At 40.9% G+C, this 18,238-nt stretch overlaps 1 protein-coding gene across 1 annotated transcript; it reads left to right on the top strand.

The window, feature by feature from the left end:
- The first annotated feature begins 620 nt into the window (after nucleotides 1-620).
- Nucleotides 621-5,002, top strand: LOC147633205 (subtilisin-like protease SBT2.3). Its single transcript, XM_086805705.1, has 7 exons — nucleotides 621-643; nucleotides 752-1,183; nucleotides 1,520-1,615; nucleotides 1,658-1,766; nucleotides 2,174-2,456; nucleotides 4,194-4,525; nucleotides 4,642-5,002. The coding sequence occupies exons 1-7, from the start codon at nucleotides 621-623 to the stop codon at nucleotides 4,909-4,911; spliced, it is 1,545 nt and encodes a 514-aa protein (XP_086661831.1). The 3' UTR covers nucleotides 4,912-5,002.
- The last annotated feature ends 13,236 nt before the right edge of the window (nucleotides 5,003-18,238 follow it).

The raw sequence follows: 18,238 nt of genomic DNA on the forward strand, positions 1-18,238 counted from the left end.
TAAGCTTATGCTTGTGCATAAACATACATACCCTCATAAGCACATACATACATATGTATATTATAGACATAAAAAGTAATACAAAATCAATCATAGCCTCATAAGCACACACATACATAAGCTTATATATGTGCATGCATAAAAAGCAATACATGTACTTTGATATGCATGAAAAATAAATAAATCAATAAATTTATAGCCTCATAAGCACACACATACATAAGCTTATATATGTGCATGCATAAAAAGCAATACATGTACTTTGATATGCATGAAAAAAAAAATCAATAAATTTATTGGAAAGAAGACTTACGGTCACTTAGGCGGAAGCTTCTTTTTTGTTGGAGGTGCATCTTGAACTCTTTCTAATTCCCGTATGGTCAAGGGAGCTTCCCTTGTGATTGGCCTCTCTCTCATCATATCTATTGATGCTTGGATGCATAGAATTCAACGAATCTCTCAATGTGTCTCCATCAAACCCTAAGTCTTGCAAGATTTGGATGAGGAGAACAAGCAAGAGTTACTTTCTTGGGTCCATGTGAGAAAGAGATCTTTGTTAAAAATTAATGTTCCCTCTTTGACCTATGGTTAAAAGAAATTCAACCAAGGTTCACTCAAAGATGGTAAAAATGATTCAGATAAGGTTCGCTCAAAGATGTATTCCAGATGGGGCCGACCAAAATGAAATAATGTTCTTCTTTACCAAAGTATTTGTTGTGGTCCTATAATTTTTGTTATGGAAATTTGATAGACTGATTGTAAGAGGCTGGTGCACACTGCAGAGGGAATCAATAAAATGGGCATCTGGAGTCCGGCATGTTTACAAGAGCCGGAGGGCAAAGCTTGATACAACGCACACGCCGGAATTTCTAGGCTTGCCGACAGGGGCATGGTCGACGGTAGGAGGGGAGGAGAATGCGGGGGAGGGAGTGGTGATCGGAGTCGTGGATACCGGCATTGACGCCTCGCATCCCAGCTTCCAGAACAATGATCCATCCAAGCCATACAATACAACGCTACCGCACTTCCACGGGCAGTGTGATGTTGGGCCCATGTTCCCCACGGGGTCCTGCAACGGAAAGCTCATTGCAGCTCGCTTCTTCAACAAGGCCGCCAAAGCCTCTGGAAGCTTCAATGCCTCACAGGACGTGGAGTCGCCTTTTGATCAGGACGGCCATGGAACGTAAGTGCTTTCTACCAAAGAAATACTTGCATGCTCGCAGAGACACAGAGACAGAGAGAGAGAGAGAGACAGAGAGAGAGAGAGAGAGAGAGAGAGAACAGCCGACTGTATTCAATGGAAACAACAGTTATAATCAATGCGCGTCGAGAGAGAGAGAGAGAGAGAGAGAGAGAGAGGGAGAGAGAGAACTCTATTAAATGGATATAACAATTATTATTATTATTATCGAGAGGGAGAGAGAGAGAGAGAGAGAGAGAGAGAGAGAGAGAGAGAGATCCCTATTCAATGGAAACAATACATGAATTGAAACTTGAATTTACTAGCTTTGTGTCACAGGCACACTGCATCTACTGCAGGAGGAAATCACGGCATCCCAGTTATCGTGAATGGTGTGAATTTTGGAAATGCGAGTGGTATGGCTCCACGTGCACGGTGAGTATAACCATCATGATTTGATAAAACGAATGTCTGCAGGAAAATTTGTATATCTAACACAGCTTTAGGTCACCACAGTATTGCAGCCTATCGTTGTCTTTACTCGAACTCGTCAGAGGAAGCTGATGTAGTGGCAGCTATTGAGCAGGTAACATAGCAATTCTCTCTCAAGTTCTTGCCCCATAACTCTACAAAAGGACCAGGAGGCCAGCCTAGTACTGTTTACAACAAATTATCATAATCATCACTATAAAAATCTCAAAAACATTAAATCTTACTTAAATCCCACTATGTTTTGTTAATTTGACTAGTAGGATTGTAAGCCTTTATATCTCAGTTTGAATTATATCTTCTAAGATTCATAATTATCTTTCTGTTTTTGTCTCATTAAATGTACACCTAAAGGCCTCTCTCTCTCTCTCTCTCTCTCTCTCTCTCTCTCTCTCTCTCTCTCTCTCTCTCTGAAACTTGTATTCGAATATGATGAATAAATATTGCATTCTTTTTTTCTTTCAAATGTGGTTGATGTTGTTGGTTGGGGGGAGGTATATGCAGGCTGTTGAAGATGGGGTGGATGTCATAAGCATTTCTCTTAACTTTGATCCACCAACAGACAACATCACTTCTTTCTTATCAGCATTCAATGTGGGCTTGTTGCATGCTGCAAGAGCTGGTGTTTTCACGGCCAACTCAGCAGGAAACAATGGGCCACGTGCAAGCTCAATGAGATCCAATGCACCCTGGACCATGACTGTGGGTGCAAGCACCACTGATCGAACATATCCACAAGGCATCACCTTGGGAAATAATGTGACCGTAACGGGGCGAACTTTATCATGTAAGTACATGTATGATGCCACATGACAGCTTTGATGATAAGTGGTTTATGTTTGTGAACTCATTATAAGATGGGTTCTCATTATTTTTCACTCACGAGCCCAGTATTGCAACCGATACACAAACACTCGATAGTGAAAGAAAGGTTGTAGGCTCTTGGAGCTAGTGACCAAGTGAAAATAAGGATTGACTTTTCTCACCCTTCAACTTTTAAGGCCCAAGATCTTTCAATAAAGCCATTGATGATGGTGATATCCTATATAAGGTATTAGGAGATTTATCCTTATTATGCTGAAGGGACGAGCTTAGAAGAGCATACATAATGTAATCCTATGAGCATATATAACTCTCTCTATCATTGTCATGGGGAGGTCATGGGTCGACAGAAAACAAATATGGAGCATTGAATTGGGACTCCTTTCTTTTCAAGAATATATATCTCCTTGATTCGCATGGCACCATCATCGATTGAATTCTATAAAAGCTAATGTGGCTGCAACTCTCGGGGGGTCCACCACTAAGAAATCATATGTATCACGTGCGTTCAAGGGATAATAAAAAACCCCCTCTACCTACATGCTATCAACTAATAAAATTACCCCTCTTTCTTAAGGAACCTACGGGTTTTTTTCAAAAGTGTAATAAAAAACCCCCTTTTGTAGATGTAATCCTGTAGGTTTTGTCAATTAAAAAAACCCTCCTGATGAACTCACGTGCTACACTTACATTTTTTTAGGTGCACCCCCCGGGCTGCAACTCTTGCAGTAACCTCCTGTCAATTTCACAAGTAGGAATATGATGTGTTGTCCAAGCTCTTATTTTTTTGGTTGTCTCTATCAAGATTGGAATGGATGCCTCCCTAAGATAATGATGGTTGGGAAAGGTAGGGGAAAGGTCAACCTTTCCCCAACAAAAAATGTTGCACATTTCCCCAAACGTAATGGTCGTGGGTCGGTCGAGGCTGTATCTGAGGCGTTCAATCGCCTTGCATTAAATTAGGAAAATGCTCTAGGATGCTGACATGTCACATCATGGAATTTTTGGAATTCTAGTTGCTGAGCTATCTTTATATGGCTGAGCACCAGGTCGTCGTCCCTCCTAGCTGCTGTTGATGTGCTTACAAGGCCTCAATTGTAATGGGTTGGGAAAGGCCATCGGTCGGCCTTTCCCAAGGGAAGAGGGGTCGCCAGCTATAGCCATGGCTCCCAATCTTCCTCCTAGGAAAGGCGTCTCTATGGCCTTTCCGTACTACAAAAATGTTGGGGAATTAGGGCTCAATAAAAGCTTCTTTTTTTTTATCAGTCAAAATAAGGACATGCTTATAAACTAACCAATTGTGCCGGTATTTGAACTAAAAACTAGTAAATTTGAACCTTTTTTGTAAGGGCTTGATATATTTCTAGGGGAGTTTTTCAAATTTCAGGCAGTAAAAATAAATTGGAATGCTGTTTTTGTGTAGCCTAGGGGAATTGTTTCCCACAATCTTTCCCTGATTCAGAATAATAATAAATTGATTTTTGAGTTAAATGTAGTGGTTCCATATTCCAAGATTCTACTAATTAGAGTATTAAATCATATAGAAGAGACAAGCACATCAACGACTAAAGAATTTAATTTCTTTGTATGAAATTTTTCAATTGACTTTCTTTAATAACTTTGTTATTTTCCTTGAGTTTGAGGGTCATTCTTTTTTCACTGGTTAGAGGAAAGGTTACTGATTTCCCTTGGTGTACTTCAGTCGGAACTCCGGCGGAGATCATGTACCCAATTATTGGTGCAGAGAGTGCTTTAATTGGAGAGCAATACTCACCAGATATCGATTTTCCTTGTAAGGATTCTGGATATTACAACAAGACTTTAATCCAGGGAAACATTATCCTCTGTGTTTTCTCAAATTATGATCAGGACTTCATCATGAACAACTCAATTTTACTGCAAGTGGAGAAAACTGCAAAAGATCTTGGCGCGGTGGGATTCGTTCTGGATATCAGCAATGTATCGGATGGCGGCATGGAGCTTTTCATTGTGGAAACACCTGCTGTTGTGCTCGACTTTACTGAAGACGTGCAGGCAAGACAACCTTAATTAGAAAAGCAAGCAAAAAGCTCATTAGTTTACGTTAAACTGATGCACAATAAGCCTTCTTCTTTGATCAAAATCATTTGTGTTTGCCATCGCTGCTGCAGGCATTTTACAGTTATTACAATTTTACTGTAAACCCAGTTGGAAGAATTGAGGGGAACGTGGATGGGGAGTTCACTTTAAGGGCGCCTATGGTTACCAGTTTCTCGGCGCGAGGTCCTGCTTATGCAAATTTTGTCAGCGAGCAACCCATCAATTTGTTGAAACCTAACATTATCGCTCCAGGGGATTCCATATGGGCTGCTTATAGTTTAGCGGCTCCAGTCGAACAAGCACCAGAATACGCCGGTAAATTAATATCTTTGCCTAAATAACATCTCATTCTTTCTATTATGAATCCGAATTAATTATCGATCTACAAATATAGCCATTTACTATCATCAATTATCTTAAATTGCGACGAGAGAGACAGAGATGTGATTACTAAAAATTACATGCAACAAGCACCGGAACAATTAATATATCTCCATCTAATAGATCCAACAATTTTGATTATAAATGCAAATTATCAACCTACAAATTAAGCCATTTCCTATCACCAATCATCTTACATTTTATAGACTGCAATTCCACTAGCTCTAAAGCTATTTCTTTTCCTTTTTTTAAAACTTCGTTTTTGAGAGAGAGAACACACAAAAGAGATTAAAATGTGCGGATTATGTGTCTCTGTGTGAACTAATGTACGTATTAACCCTAGTGAATGAGAAATTATGTATGCACATGTGAACTTTACATATTATTTGGGTATGTGTATGTACGTGTGGGTATGCATATGTGCATCAACATGTGAACGTGTTTGATTATGTGCATGTATGTACTTTTATTTGTGTGCAAGAGATCATTTGATTTTGTGCATGTGTGTACTTGTGTTTGTGTGCGAGAGATCATTATATAAATTTCTGGCAATATGCTCTTTCTATATGACCATCTTATATGAAATTTAGGTGATCTTCTCTTGCTATATTTAATCACCTAGTTACTCCACCTTTAATAATGATAACTCTTCTTATCGTCCCTTCAAAGTGCCCCATATGAAGTCTTGGCCGTGTTTATTAAGACCATTCTCATACCTTTCATTTCTCCCAACACCGTCTAAGTCCAAATAATTACTTTATGCACTTTATAGGTGACTCATAAACTAGGATCTCCAACCATGATGATACTATGCAGTTTTCTAATGAAGTTTGTATAAATTACAAAAAAGTAAAGGTAATGCTTAGGCTTCAAAAGAAACATAAGATTGGGAAACACTTGGGGTCTTCAACCATGATGATCCTATGCAGTTTTCTAATAAAGTTCATATAAACAACAAATATAATGCTTAGACTTGAAAAGAAACATAAGCTTGGCAAACACTATACATTACAAAACAACAAATATAATGCTTAGACTTGAAAAGAAAAATACGCTTGGCAAACACTGGGGTTGGGGACGATAGCCACGTAAATAAGGTGGCCAAACCCTTTTGCCTCCCAGACATAGGCTCAATCAATACTGGACCACCCCTCCCCCTCACTCCACAAAGCAATGATTAAAATGTGTGTGATGTGCTCGTCGCAAGAGAGGGAGAGAGAGAGAGAGAGAGACATAAAAATCAAATATGATAAAAGCAACACTTTAATAATAAAAATAATAATATTTTATGCATACTTTTATGCATAAAAATCAATAATGATAAAAGTAACACTTTTATCATAAAAATAAATTTCTTTTATGCATCCTCTTATGCATAAAAATCAATAACGATAAAAGTAACACTTTTATAATAATAAAAAATAATCTTTTATGCATACTTTTATGCATGAAAATCAAATATGATAAAAGTAATACTTTTATAATAAAAATAAATTTCTTTTATGCATCCTCTTATGAATAAAAATCAAACGATAAAAGTAACACTTTTATAATTAAAATAATAATAATCTTTTATGCATACTTTTATGCATGAAAATAAAATATGATAAAAGTAACACTTTGTTAATAAAAATAAATTTCTTTTATGCATAAAAATCAACATGATGAAAGTAACTCTTTTGTAATAAAAAATATACTTTTATGCATTATTTTATGCATAAAAATCCATAATGAAGAAAGTAACACTTTCATAATAAAAAAAATTATCAATAAGTATCTTTCATAGAATTTAATTCTATTGAAAATCATTCTTTTATAAAAATTAATCAATATGCATCTTTCTATGCATGAATGAAAATGACACTTTTAGAATGCTCTAATGATGGGGATTACTCTTTTTGATTAATAAAAGATGAAATTTATTTCACAAATTTTAAAAAAATTTACCATAACCGCCTTTGTATGGCTGACCATTTTTTAATTTTTAACTCATTTAAATTAATTAGAAGTTCACCAAGAGTATTTAAACCATTCTAGTGTAAACATTTTCTACTTATTTAAGAGAACATTATGAAAAACTTGATTTCATCCAATAATCAATCATCTAGGATAAAGAATGGTTGGATTTACTAAAGAAGAGAGGGGAATGCCTTTTTTCAATGAGGCATAACATCATTTGTAATTTAGAGAAGACAAAAATCATAAAAAACCATAAAATGAATGGAAAAGAGAAGAATCTCTAACTTACTAATGAATTTGAGAGCTTTCCTTTGGCTTGATGGTTTGAGGGTTCTACTCTTGTTTGAAACAAGTGGCCACCAATCTTTTGGAAGAGGGAAGGTCAAAAACTAATGAATTATGAGTAAAATTCACTGTTTTTGGCACTTGGGAGAGGCAGGGTAACAATGCAAAACACTATTGAGTTTCAACAAAGGGGAAGGCTTCTGTTTATAGGAAAAAGTGAGCTTCTAACCAAGCCAACTGATTCTAGAATTTTCCAAATCAATTTGGTCAATTTTTGGGGTCAGTTTTGCTCACTTTTTGGATCTAGTTGAAACAGGAGAGAGGAGAGATAAAAATATCTTATTATTTGGGAGTTTAAAACTCATTCAAGCATGTGAAATAGGCGCCTCCTTCATGAGGGAAATTCCCCCATACTGAGGTGTCAAAAATGCATCATTTCACCTAAATATCTCTCTTTTTTAACTATTAACCTTGTCCTTAGTCAACTCTTCATCTTATGTGATTATCTTTTCTTTTATTCTTCCATTTATCTCCTCCCTACATTTGGATGAATCTTATTGGTCCATAGGAACCTTAATTTAAAATTTTGAAAAAATCTTCACCCCCAGGATAATGCCTCTTGAACAAATTATACTTAATTTCTAATGCACCTTCTGGAAATCTTTTTGAACTTCTGTTTCAGGGGAACTTATTTTAATAAGATGAGATATTTTTCTATCCAAAGATATTTAAAAACTAAATTACCACTCTCTAGAAGATTTTCTCTCTCTAGGCCAAAACTGGTAAAAACAAGATCTTTTATATTTTTGAAGAGGGATTTGATTACAGGGGAAGATACTGGACATCTTGAGAGCCTAGGGAGGAATCTTACAGTGGAAGGGTCCTCCTAGACCCAAGCTCCACCAAGATAAGGCATGGCTCCTCTCTTGTGCCCAGGTTCAGCTCTCTTACCTCCTCGTGGTAAGTAGTTGGTGGAAGAGGAGTGGTGCCGAGTGCTGCTTGATGGAGAGCTACGGGGTCATAGGCTGGGGTGTTGTCTAGAGGGAAATCACCAATGCGTTCCTCCGTCCAGCCACAGCAGGTATCTCTTCTACTGGCAAGGCTTCTTCCTGAGCCTTGAGGTGCTCTGCCCGCCTCTCCTTGCAGGTGCGTCTAGGAGGGGTTGTAGGTGCCTCTGATGACTCCTCTTGAGAGACCTTCTTTCGAGGTTGTCGAGAAAACTTAGGTTCCCCTAGACCTATGACCTCTATCTCTTCCTATTGAGACACTTGTTGTTTTGAGACATTGTTGCTGCAGAGGAGGAGGCCAGAGTGAGCAAAGATTCTCCCGTACTCCTGCTTCTTTTGAGAGCTCTTCTTCTTGGGACAGCTCTTGAATAGGGTCGGGGTCCAACTCAACTATGTCCACCATGTTGCACTGGAACCCCTCATAGGAATTTAACCAATTACATAGAGGTTCTACCACCTCTCCCTCTAAACCGAATGGATCCTAGGCCTCATCCATTGGTAAGCCTTGCCATTCCTCCTATTCTTCCTCGTCATTGGGTCCTTCCTCCTGAATGGGAATCATGTCACGTAGGGCAGTACCCTGCGCACTCTCATCGGGGCCTTTTTCCAAGGGCAAGGTCACTGTCCCCTCTGGGTTAGGGATATGCAAGTTGTCCCGACCCCAATCATGGATCACTTGAGCTGCCCTCAACCAAGGTCTTCCAACAATGAGTAAGCTGTAGGCCCCTCGAGTTGGTGGGAGGTCTAACATCACAAAAGTCATTTCATATCCTAATCCTTCAAAACTGATCGAAACTTGGCTGACTAGTCCCACGGGCATCACTTCTCTCTGGTCTACCACTTGGATGGCAAAGGGAGCTGGCTCACGGAGACCCAAGACTTTCCTAGTAGCTTCGGGCATGATGTTAACACCAAAACCACCATCCACAATGGCTCCTGTAATTTGAGTTCCTCCCATGGAGACTGTCACCCTTGGGCTTTGGTGATCGGCCACTCCTCGGATAGTGAGGCGTACCGTTGCTTGCTACCTCCTGGGCCGTCGCCCACTACTACGAGATGTGGCTTCACCCCTAGTTACCTTCGGATCCATCCAATACTGGACCAAGCCTAGTAGTTGCTCTCCTATTTCCTGGCTCAAACTACATAACTGAGGAAGGGTAATTTCCACCTTTACTCCTACCAACTTTTCCTCCTAACTTAAATTACTAACCTTGGGTTGGGTAGACTCCTCATCCGCCTTTGCACGTGTGGTGGTTGGGGGAATGACTAAGGTAGGTGCCGCTTCCTTCTTCATGGGTGGTGGTTGAATGAATTCCTCCACCGCTTCCTTATAAGCTTGGTCCACAATGGATGGGTAGATTGCACCATCAGGGAGAGGAGTTGGTGTCTTTGGAGCTCCTTGGTACCGAGTGACAGCTACCACTATTGGAGTGCTAGCAGTGCGAGGTGGCACCACTGCCACTATTGGAGTGTCAAGATGGCACCACAGGTTCCACCATGTTAACCAATGGGGTTCTAGGACAATCTCGGGTGTAGTGGTCTCGGCTCTCCGGGCAATGGAGGCATGGGGGCGAGCCCTCTGGAGCAGTGCATTGAGCTTGCATGTGGCCGCTCCCCCCACAACGGTAGCATATAAGAGGTCGGGTGGGGTTGTTGGGAGGACGGCGATTGGGGTACCTTTGGTTAGGCCGAGCCCCATACATGTTGTTAGTGGCCGGAGGTACTGGAGGGGCTATCGCATATACCATCAGAGGTGGGTTTTGATAGACTTGAGGTGTTTGTGTTATAGGTAGCACTGTGGGGAGGTACTGCTGATAGGTTAGGAGAGTGCTTGCTTGATATGGAATTTGCATAGGTAGGGGGTTGTATGTTAGGGTTGCTCCGGGAGATGAGGGGTATTGGTGTATGCTACCGTGGCTACTTGAGCTCCCTGTTGAGATGAAGTGGTTTGGGGTGGTGGAGGGGTTTGTACAAAAGTAGCCACCATGGGGGGGGGAAAGGGTATGTGGGCTAGCTAAGTAGGAGGGACCAGTGGGGGCAGGGTTAATATAAGCTTGGGATTGGGGGGCTGATTGAGGGTTCAAGAAGGGTGTTGGGTTTGGTTGGTGGTTAGGATCGTGGGGGAAGAAGTTGAAGCACTATTGGTGGGCGTCACCATGTAGTCTTCGGCAAAGGGATTAAGCGGGGAGGCACCTTGCTTAAGTTGTTGTTGCATAAGGCAAAGTCCCTTGAGGTAGTAACACTCCTTGTCCTCATGGCCCGCCTTTGAGAAAAATGAGCAATATTTCTTGGAGGGACAATCATTTGGAAGATGGCCTTGCGAGCTACATACTGGGCACCATGGACTCGTCTTGGGATCTTTGACCTTGTGTTGCTTAATCTCCTTCCGGAGCGCTGCCACAGCCGCGTCCTCTTGTTGTGACCTTTTGAAATCTTCAAGCTCCTTCTTGAGCTTGGCTAGCTCATCCATGGAAGCAGATGTAGAAGCTACCATCGGGGCTAGAGGAACAATTGGAGGAGCCGAAGACATGCCAGGGATAAGTGGGGACCAAGAGGTACTACGCTCCGCCATGAGGCGAGCATTCTCCAGTTGTGTAGCTCTGTCTTGGAAGTCTTGTAGGGTGCCTTGGGGTGAAAACATCTCTCTCATCTTCATCGCCATTTGAGTAGGGAGTGCTCGAAGTCCCCATTGTTGCAGCATGTAGTTTCCAGGATCTTGGGGTAGCCGAGCGACCAAAACTTTAGCTCTTGTGACAAGTTGGGCCACTGACTCCCCCGCCTTCATGGAGAGTTGGTTGAGCTCTTGAGTGATGAGGTCAAAGTATTTCCCTGGCCGCCGAAAGGTGGCCAAGAACTATAGCCTGAGGGTGGCCCAATCTGATTGATGGGAAATTGACTGTACCACCGGTCGGCACTTTCTTCCAATGTGGTCGAGAACAAGACCAAGCATGCATCATCTCCATTGAGACCTCTTGAGTCACACATAGTGAGGAACCGCCGCACACATGGTCTTCTGCATCTTCAGTGATGGTCCCTTTGAAGGTTGGTAGCTTAACTTGCATGCAGTTCAGGATAGTAGCCAATGCTCTAGCCCTGGAGCTACCATAGGGTTAGAAGAGGAAGATGCTGAGGGAAGATTAAGGGAACAAGGAAGAACCCTACGACTAGTTTGACTAGTTCGAACAGGAGAATGAAGGGGTGAATCACCTCCAGAAGCTCTAGTCTTCAGGGGCATGCACAACACTCCTCTCACCACGATCAAAAAATCACCAAAAAAGAAAAAGAAAAAAACTTTGAGACTATCCTTGACCTCTAGGAGAGTCCCATCATGATTGCCAAATCTTGTCTAAGCTATGGATGACTCCGTCGGTCCTTGCTAGAGGGAACTCGAAGACAACCGCCACAAACACTAAGGTTGGGGGAGAAGGGAGCATGAATCCTCTTAGGAAAGTATACCCACCAAGGATGAGTCGACCTCACTGGCTAGACATGCAAGACCTAGGCTCTACACTATCTACCATGCTCTTCGACCACCACCTAGCACCACAGTACCCCTACAGGCCTCTCACTCACACCACACACACCACTCACACCTCACTCACCTCGCTCACACAAAGAGATAGATAAAACACCAAACAGAGCACAACACTACCATCACGATCCCAAAAAGGAGTGATACAAGAAGGGAGACTCCACTCCAATAGAAGGACTATGCTAGAACTCAAGGTGATACACGAGAGAGTGTCCTCTTCCATGAGAGTATGTCCCAGACTGTCTATATGCTGCCAAGAGAGTGCTCCCCTTAACTCCTCCTTGGGTGTCCTCCTCCTCGGGTGGTGCTCAAGAGGATTTTGAAGAGGATCTCTCCCTTCCTTTTGGGAAAGGGAGAGGGGAAAGGAAGATGGTGCTCAGAATCTTGAAGAGGATCTCTCCCTGCATTGGGAAAGTGTGATTAAAGGTTCACTTTCCTTCATATCCACTTTGTAGAATTGCATTAACAAAATTATCTTTGAATTTTTTCCTTGAGTGCCAAATAATTTATTGAGTTCATCCCATGCATCTTTTGCCCATTATTGTATCCCTGTGATGTGATGAATGATTTCATCATTTAAAATGAGTGCGATAAGTCCTAATGCTTTCTCATTCCTGCTCTTCCACTCATTTTCCTACTCACCTCTGGGCATTCATCTCTTGCCTCAACTAGCCCCCACAGATTTTTCCTCATGAGTAGATACATGGTTTTGTCTTGTAGAAAACTGCTCCCCATTAAATTTGTCTATCTCTTGTGCCGTCCTCATGATGATGTGAAGGGGGTCTTACCTCTTGATCCAATTTCAAGATTCAAGGGCAGTATCTACCCTTTTACAAGTCAATCTAGTGTTTAGCTGATGATTACAATAGATTTATCAGCATAAATTCACCAGAAATTACATTAAGCCAAGGGTAACAAATCTGTACTGAATGGTTGGAGTATCAAACCATCTCCGAATTGCAATCTGAAGTTATAGGGATCTGTATCAGATACCCAATGGTTAATTTGGATCCTTAATTGCACCAAAATATAGTGATTACTATTGATTAATCACTAATTAGCAAAATAATCCTCTATTTTGTATGCAAAAAACAGAGTATGCGGGGAGTCCATATCTGGGGCCTTAGAGTTCAAACGAGCTCAACCCCTTTTGAGGCCATCAATAGCAGTTAGTCTAGTAGAGGTTTAAGCCAAGAAACACAAGATTTGACCAAACATTGAATGCTTAATCTCTATTTTACCAAAGTCAGTACCAGATTTGATGGAGAGCTTGGATCTCACTATAGACTTGATGAAATCAAAAACTGTCTTCACCAGCTTGTAGAGTACCCTTAAAAAACCCTAGGGCTAGGAGGAATTAGAGCAATGTCTTCTGTGTAAGTGTAAATCTCTAGGTCTCTTCAGTAAAAAGGCGCTGGGTGAAAATCTGCAGTTCAAGAAGGTGGTTTGACGATCTCACTATAGACTTGATGAAATCAAAAACTATCTTCACCAGCTTGTAGAGCACCCTTAAAAACCCCTAGGGCTAGGAGGAATTAGAGCAATGTCTTCTGTGTAAGTGTAAATCTCCAGGTCTCTTCAGTTAAAAGGCACTGGCAAATTCGCGAAAATCTGCAGTTCTAGAAGGCGGTTTGACAAATTGCTTTGATGGGCTGGAGCATAAGGCTTGTGGTTATGCGTGGCTAAAGGCTTGAAGCCTATTGTTAAGCCTGGAGGGAGATCAAGCCACTCTAGCAGTTGGGGGTACAGAAGCTCTTTAAAAAAGAGGTAAAAAAACTTGATTATCTACTAATCCTGATTAGCTAGAAATAAGCAAGATAATGGGCTCATAAATTTGATGGTTTCTAGGCTAGGCTCTGATACCATGTTAAATTTGCAGTAATGTGATGAGCTATGGTGGATCAAATGCTAGAATCAATATCATTAGAAAAGAGATTAGATGATAATTAAGATGTGATTAGTGAGTAATTAATTGATAGCTTAATGTAGGCATGAATAATAAAAAACTAGTAAATTCTCATTAGGCCAATGCCTTAATTTATACAGTTTACATCCAAGCATCTAATCCCACTGATCTCTCCTTGATTCACTCCACCTCTTTTGCTTGATTCTCTACACCTCTTCTCAGAATATCTCCACACCTCCTAAATCTTCTCATGCTACCCTTTAATCTCTCCCAGTAGATACTTCTCACCTTTTCACAGCTTCTCTCACATTTACAGATTCTCTTTTACAGCCTTTTGCTAAGGGCATGTTCTCGCACACACCCTATTCACTTGTATATTTCAACACCTCCCCTCAAGTGAATAGTCCTAGCACACTTGGACCCTATACCAAGTTTCCCTCTTACTTGGTAGTCCGTGACTAGTGCCTCGAGTCCCTAAACTCATAGTCCTTGACACTCTCTCTCTCTCTCTCTCTCTCTCTCTCTCTCTCTCTCTCTCTCTCTCTCTCTCTGTATGTGTCCAAGGCAACTACAAGTGCCTGTGACCTTGACTACAGTGCTCACACATACATCTACTACATGGCCTACATCATCGGTGGCTCAGAGGTGGTTTTACTCTGTTGGGGCAGGTTACATTGGGTTTTGGGGTTTCTCTCTCTCTCTCTCTCTCTCTCTCTCTCTCTCTCAGCAAAGATGATCTGACTCCACTTCCTTTTAGGAGCCTCCCACATGAAGTTTGCCGATGTCATTCCTTCTCCACTGGGTTTGATATAGTCTCTTGCCATATGTCCTGGCTTTCCACAGGTGTGGCAAGTGAAGGTCCTTCCTCCTACTCTACCTCTTCCTCGTCCTCATCCTCGAGAGAATCCTCCTTGGGTGAAAAATGTTTTTTCTTCTCTAGCTGTTGAGTCCAGCCATTTCTTCTCTTTGACCCTGGTCTCTTGCTCTAGTAGATCTTCTTCTATCTCGTGCAGCTTCAATTCAGGCTTATTCTTTAATGTTGCTACAATGTTTTCATATTCACCTTTGTCCACACTTTTCAAAAGCAACGCTAGTGCCTCATCATCTTCTACCTTCTTGCCAATGGACGCTAGTGCCTCATCATCTTCTACCTTCTTACCAATGGATGCTAGTGCCTCATCATCTTCTACCTTCTTGCTTGATGCTTTTATATTTGTTCAAGTGTAAGATTAAAGGTTCACTTTCCTTCATATCCACTTTGTAGAATTGCATGAATAGATTTATCTTTGAATTTTTTGCTTGAGTGCCAAATAATTTATTGAATTCATCCCAGGCATCTTTTGCCCATTGTATCCCTGTGATGTGATGAATGATTTACCTCTTGATCCAATTTCAAGATTCAAGGGGAGTGTCTACCCTTTTACAAGTCAATCTAGTGTTTAGCTGATGATTACAATAGATTTATCAGCATAAATTCACCAGAAATTACATTGAGCCAAGGGTAACAAATCTGTAGTACTGAATGGTTGGAGTATCAAACCATCTCCGAATTGCAATCTGAAGTTATACGGATCTGTATCAGTTACCCAATGGTTAATTTGAACCCTCAATTGTACCAAAATGCAGTGATTACTATTGATTAATCACTGATTAGTAAAATAATCCTCTGTTTTGTATGCAAAAAACAAAGTATGCAGGGAGTCCAGATCTGGGGCCTTAGAGTTCAATGAGCTCAACCCCTTTCAAGGCCATCAATAGCAGTTAGTCTATTAGAGGATTAAGCCAAGAAATACAAGATTTGACCAAACATTAAATGCTTAATCTCTATTTTACCAAAGTCAGTACCAGATTTGATGGAGAGCTTGGATCTCACTGTAGACTTCATGAAATCAAAAACTCTCTTCACCAGCTTGTACAGCACCCTTAAAAACCCCTAGGGCCAAGAGGAATTAGAGCAATGTCTTCTGTGTAAGTGTAGATCTCCAGGTCTCTTCAGAAAAAAGGTGCTGGGCGATGACAATCTGCAGTTCTAGAAGGCGGTTTGACGAATTCCTTTGTGATGGGCTGGAGCATAAGGCTTGTGGCTATGTGTGTGTGACTAAAGGCTTGAAGCCTATTGTTAAGCCTAGAGGGAGATCAAGCCCCTCCACCAGCTGGGGATACAGAAGCTCTTTGAAAAAGAGGTTAAAAAACTTGATTATCTACTAATCCTGGATAGCTAGAAATTAGCAAGATAATGGGCTCATAAATTTCATGGATTCTAGGCTAGGCTCTGATACCATGTTAAATTTGCAGCAATGTGATGAGCTATGGTGGATCAAATGCTAGAATCAACATCATTAGAAAAGATATTAGATGATAATTAAGACGTGATTAGTGAGCAATTAATTGATAGCTTAATGTAGGCATGGATAATAAAAAACCAGCAAATTCTCATTAGACCAATGCCTCAATTTATAGAGTTTACATCCAAGCATCATTAGAAAAGAGATTAGATGATAATTAAGACGTGATTAGTGAGCAATTAATTGATAGCTTAATGTAGGCATGGATAATAAAAAACCAGCAAATTCTCATTAGACCAATGCCTCAATTTATAGAGTTTACATCCAAGCATCTAATCCCACTAATCTCTCCTTGATTCACTCCACCTCTTTTGCTTGATTCTCTCCACCTCTTCCCAGAATATCTCCACACCTCCTAAATCTTCTCATGCTGCCCTTTATTCTCTCCTAGTAGATACTTCTCACCTTTTCACAGCTTCTCTCACATTTACAGATTCTCTTTTATAGCCTCTTGCTAAGGGCTTATTCCCGCACACACCCTATTCACATTTATATTTCAACATACACCCTATTCACATTTATATTTCAACACATCCCCTCAAGTGAATAATCCTAGCACACTTGGACCCTATACCAAGTTTCCCTCTTACTTGGTAGTTTGCGAGACTAGTGCCTCGAGTCCCTAAACTTATAGTCCTTGACTCTCTCTCTCTCTCTCTCTCTCTCTCTCTCTCCAAGGCTACTACAAGTGCCCGCCATGACATTGACTAAAGTGCTCACACATACATCTACCACATGGCCTACATCATCGGTGGCTCAGAGGTGGTTTTACTTTGTTGGGGTAGATTACATTGGGTTGTGGGGTTTCTCTCTCTCTCTCTCTCTCTCTCTCTCTCTCTCTCTCTCTCTCTCTCTCTCTCTCTCTCTCTCTCAAAAAAGATGATCTGACTCCACTTCCTTAGGAGCCTCCATGAAGTTTGCTGATGTCGTTCCTTCTCCATTGGGTTTGCTGTAGCAGTCTCTTGCCATGTGTCCTAGCTTTCCACAGTTGTGGCAAAAGTGAAGGTCCTTCCTCCTACTCTGCCTCTTCCTCGTCCTCGTCCTCGAGAGAATCCTCCTTGGGTGAAGAATGTTTTTTCTTCTTCAGCTGTTGAGTCCATCCATTTCTTCTCTTTGACCCTGGTCTCTTGCTCTAGTAGAGCTCCTTCTATCTCGTCGTGCAGCTTCAATTCAAGTACATTCTTGCTCTAGTAGAGCTCCTTCTATCTCGTGCAGCTTGAATTCAGGTACATTCTTTAATGTTGCTACAATGTTTTCATATTCACCTTTGTCCACACTCTTCAGAAGCACTACTAGTGCCTCATCATCTTCTACCTTCTTGCCAATGGCTGCGAGTTGTTGCTTAATACTTTTATATTTGTTCAAGTGTGTGATTAAAGGTTCACTTCCTTCATATTCACTTTGTAGAATTGCATTAAGAGATTTATCTTTGAGATTTTTCCTTGAGTGCCAAATAATTTATTGAGTTCATCCCATGCATCTTTTGCCCATTGTATCTTTGTGATGTGATGAATGATTTCATCATTTAAACTGAGTGCGATAAGTCCTAATGCTTTCTCATTCCTGCTCTTCCACTCATTTTCCCACTCACCTCTAGGCATTCATCTCTTCCCTCAACTAGCCCCCACAGACTTTTCCTCATCATGAGTAGATACATGGTTTTTGTTTGCCATGCATTAAATTTGTCTATCTCTTGTGCCGTGCTCATGATGATGTGAAGGGGGTCTTACCTCTTGATCCAATTTCAAGATTCAAGGGCACTGTCTACCCTTTTACAACTCAATCTTGTATTTAGCTGATGATTACAACAGATTTATCAGCATAAATTCACCAGAAATTACATGAAGCCAAGGGTAACAAATCTGTACTGAATGGTTGGAGTATCAAACCATCTCCAAATCGCAATCTGAAGTTATAGGGATCTGTATCAAATACCCAATGGATAATTTGAACCCTCAATTGCACCAAAATAGAGTGATTAGTATTGATTTATCACTAACTAGCAAAATAATCCTCTGTTTTGTGTGCAGAAAACAGAGTATGCGGGGAGTCTAGATCTGGGGCCTCAGAGTTCAAATGAGCTCAACCCCTTTCAAGGCCATCAATAGTAGTTAGTCTAGTAGAGGATTAAGCCAAGAAGCACAAGATTTGACCAAACATTGAATGCTTAATCTCTGTTTTACCAAAGTAACCTACATATTTGATGGAGAGCTTGGATCTCACTGTAGACTTGATAAAATCAAAAACTGTCTT

The sequence above is a fragment of the Cibotium barometz genome, chromosome 12 (genome assembly GCF_041138505.1).
Source record: "Cibotium barometz isolate CiBa-2024 chromosome 12, ASM4113850v1, whole genome shotgun sequence".
NCBI classification, from domain to species: Eukaryota; Viridiplantae; Streptophyta; class Polypodiopsida; order Cyatheales; family Cibotiaceae; genus Cibotium; species Cibotium barometz.

Excerpts from the sequence above, each read along its gene's own strand:
- LOC147633205 (XM_086805705.1), top strand. The coding sequence starts at position 621 with ATGGTAAAAATGATTCAGATAAG. Across the intron at positions 2,457-4,193 it reads AACGGGGCGAACTTTATCAT|TCGGAACTCCGGCGGAGATC; the intron begins GTAAGTACATGT and ends GGTGTACTTCAG. Across the intron at positions 4,526-4,641 it reads ACTTTACTGAAGACGTGCAG|GCATTTTACAGTTATTACAA; the intron begins GCAAGACAACCT and ends TCGCTGCTGCAG.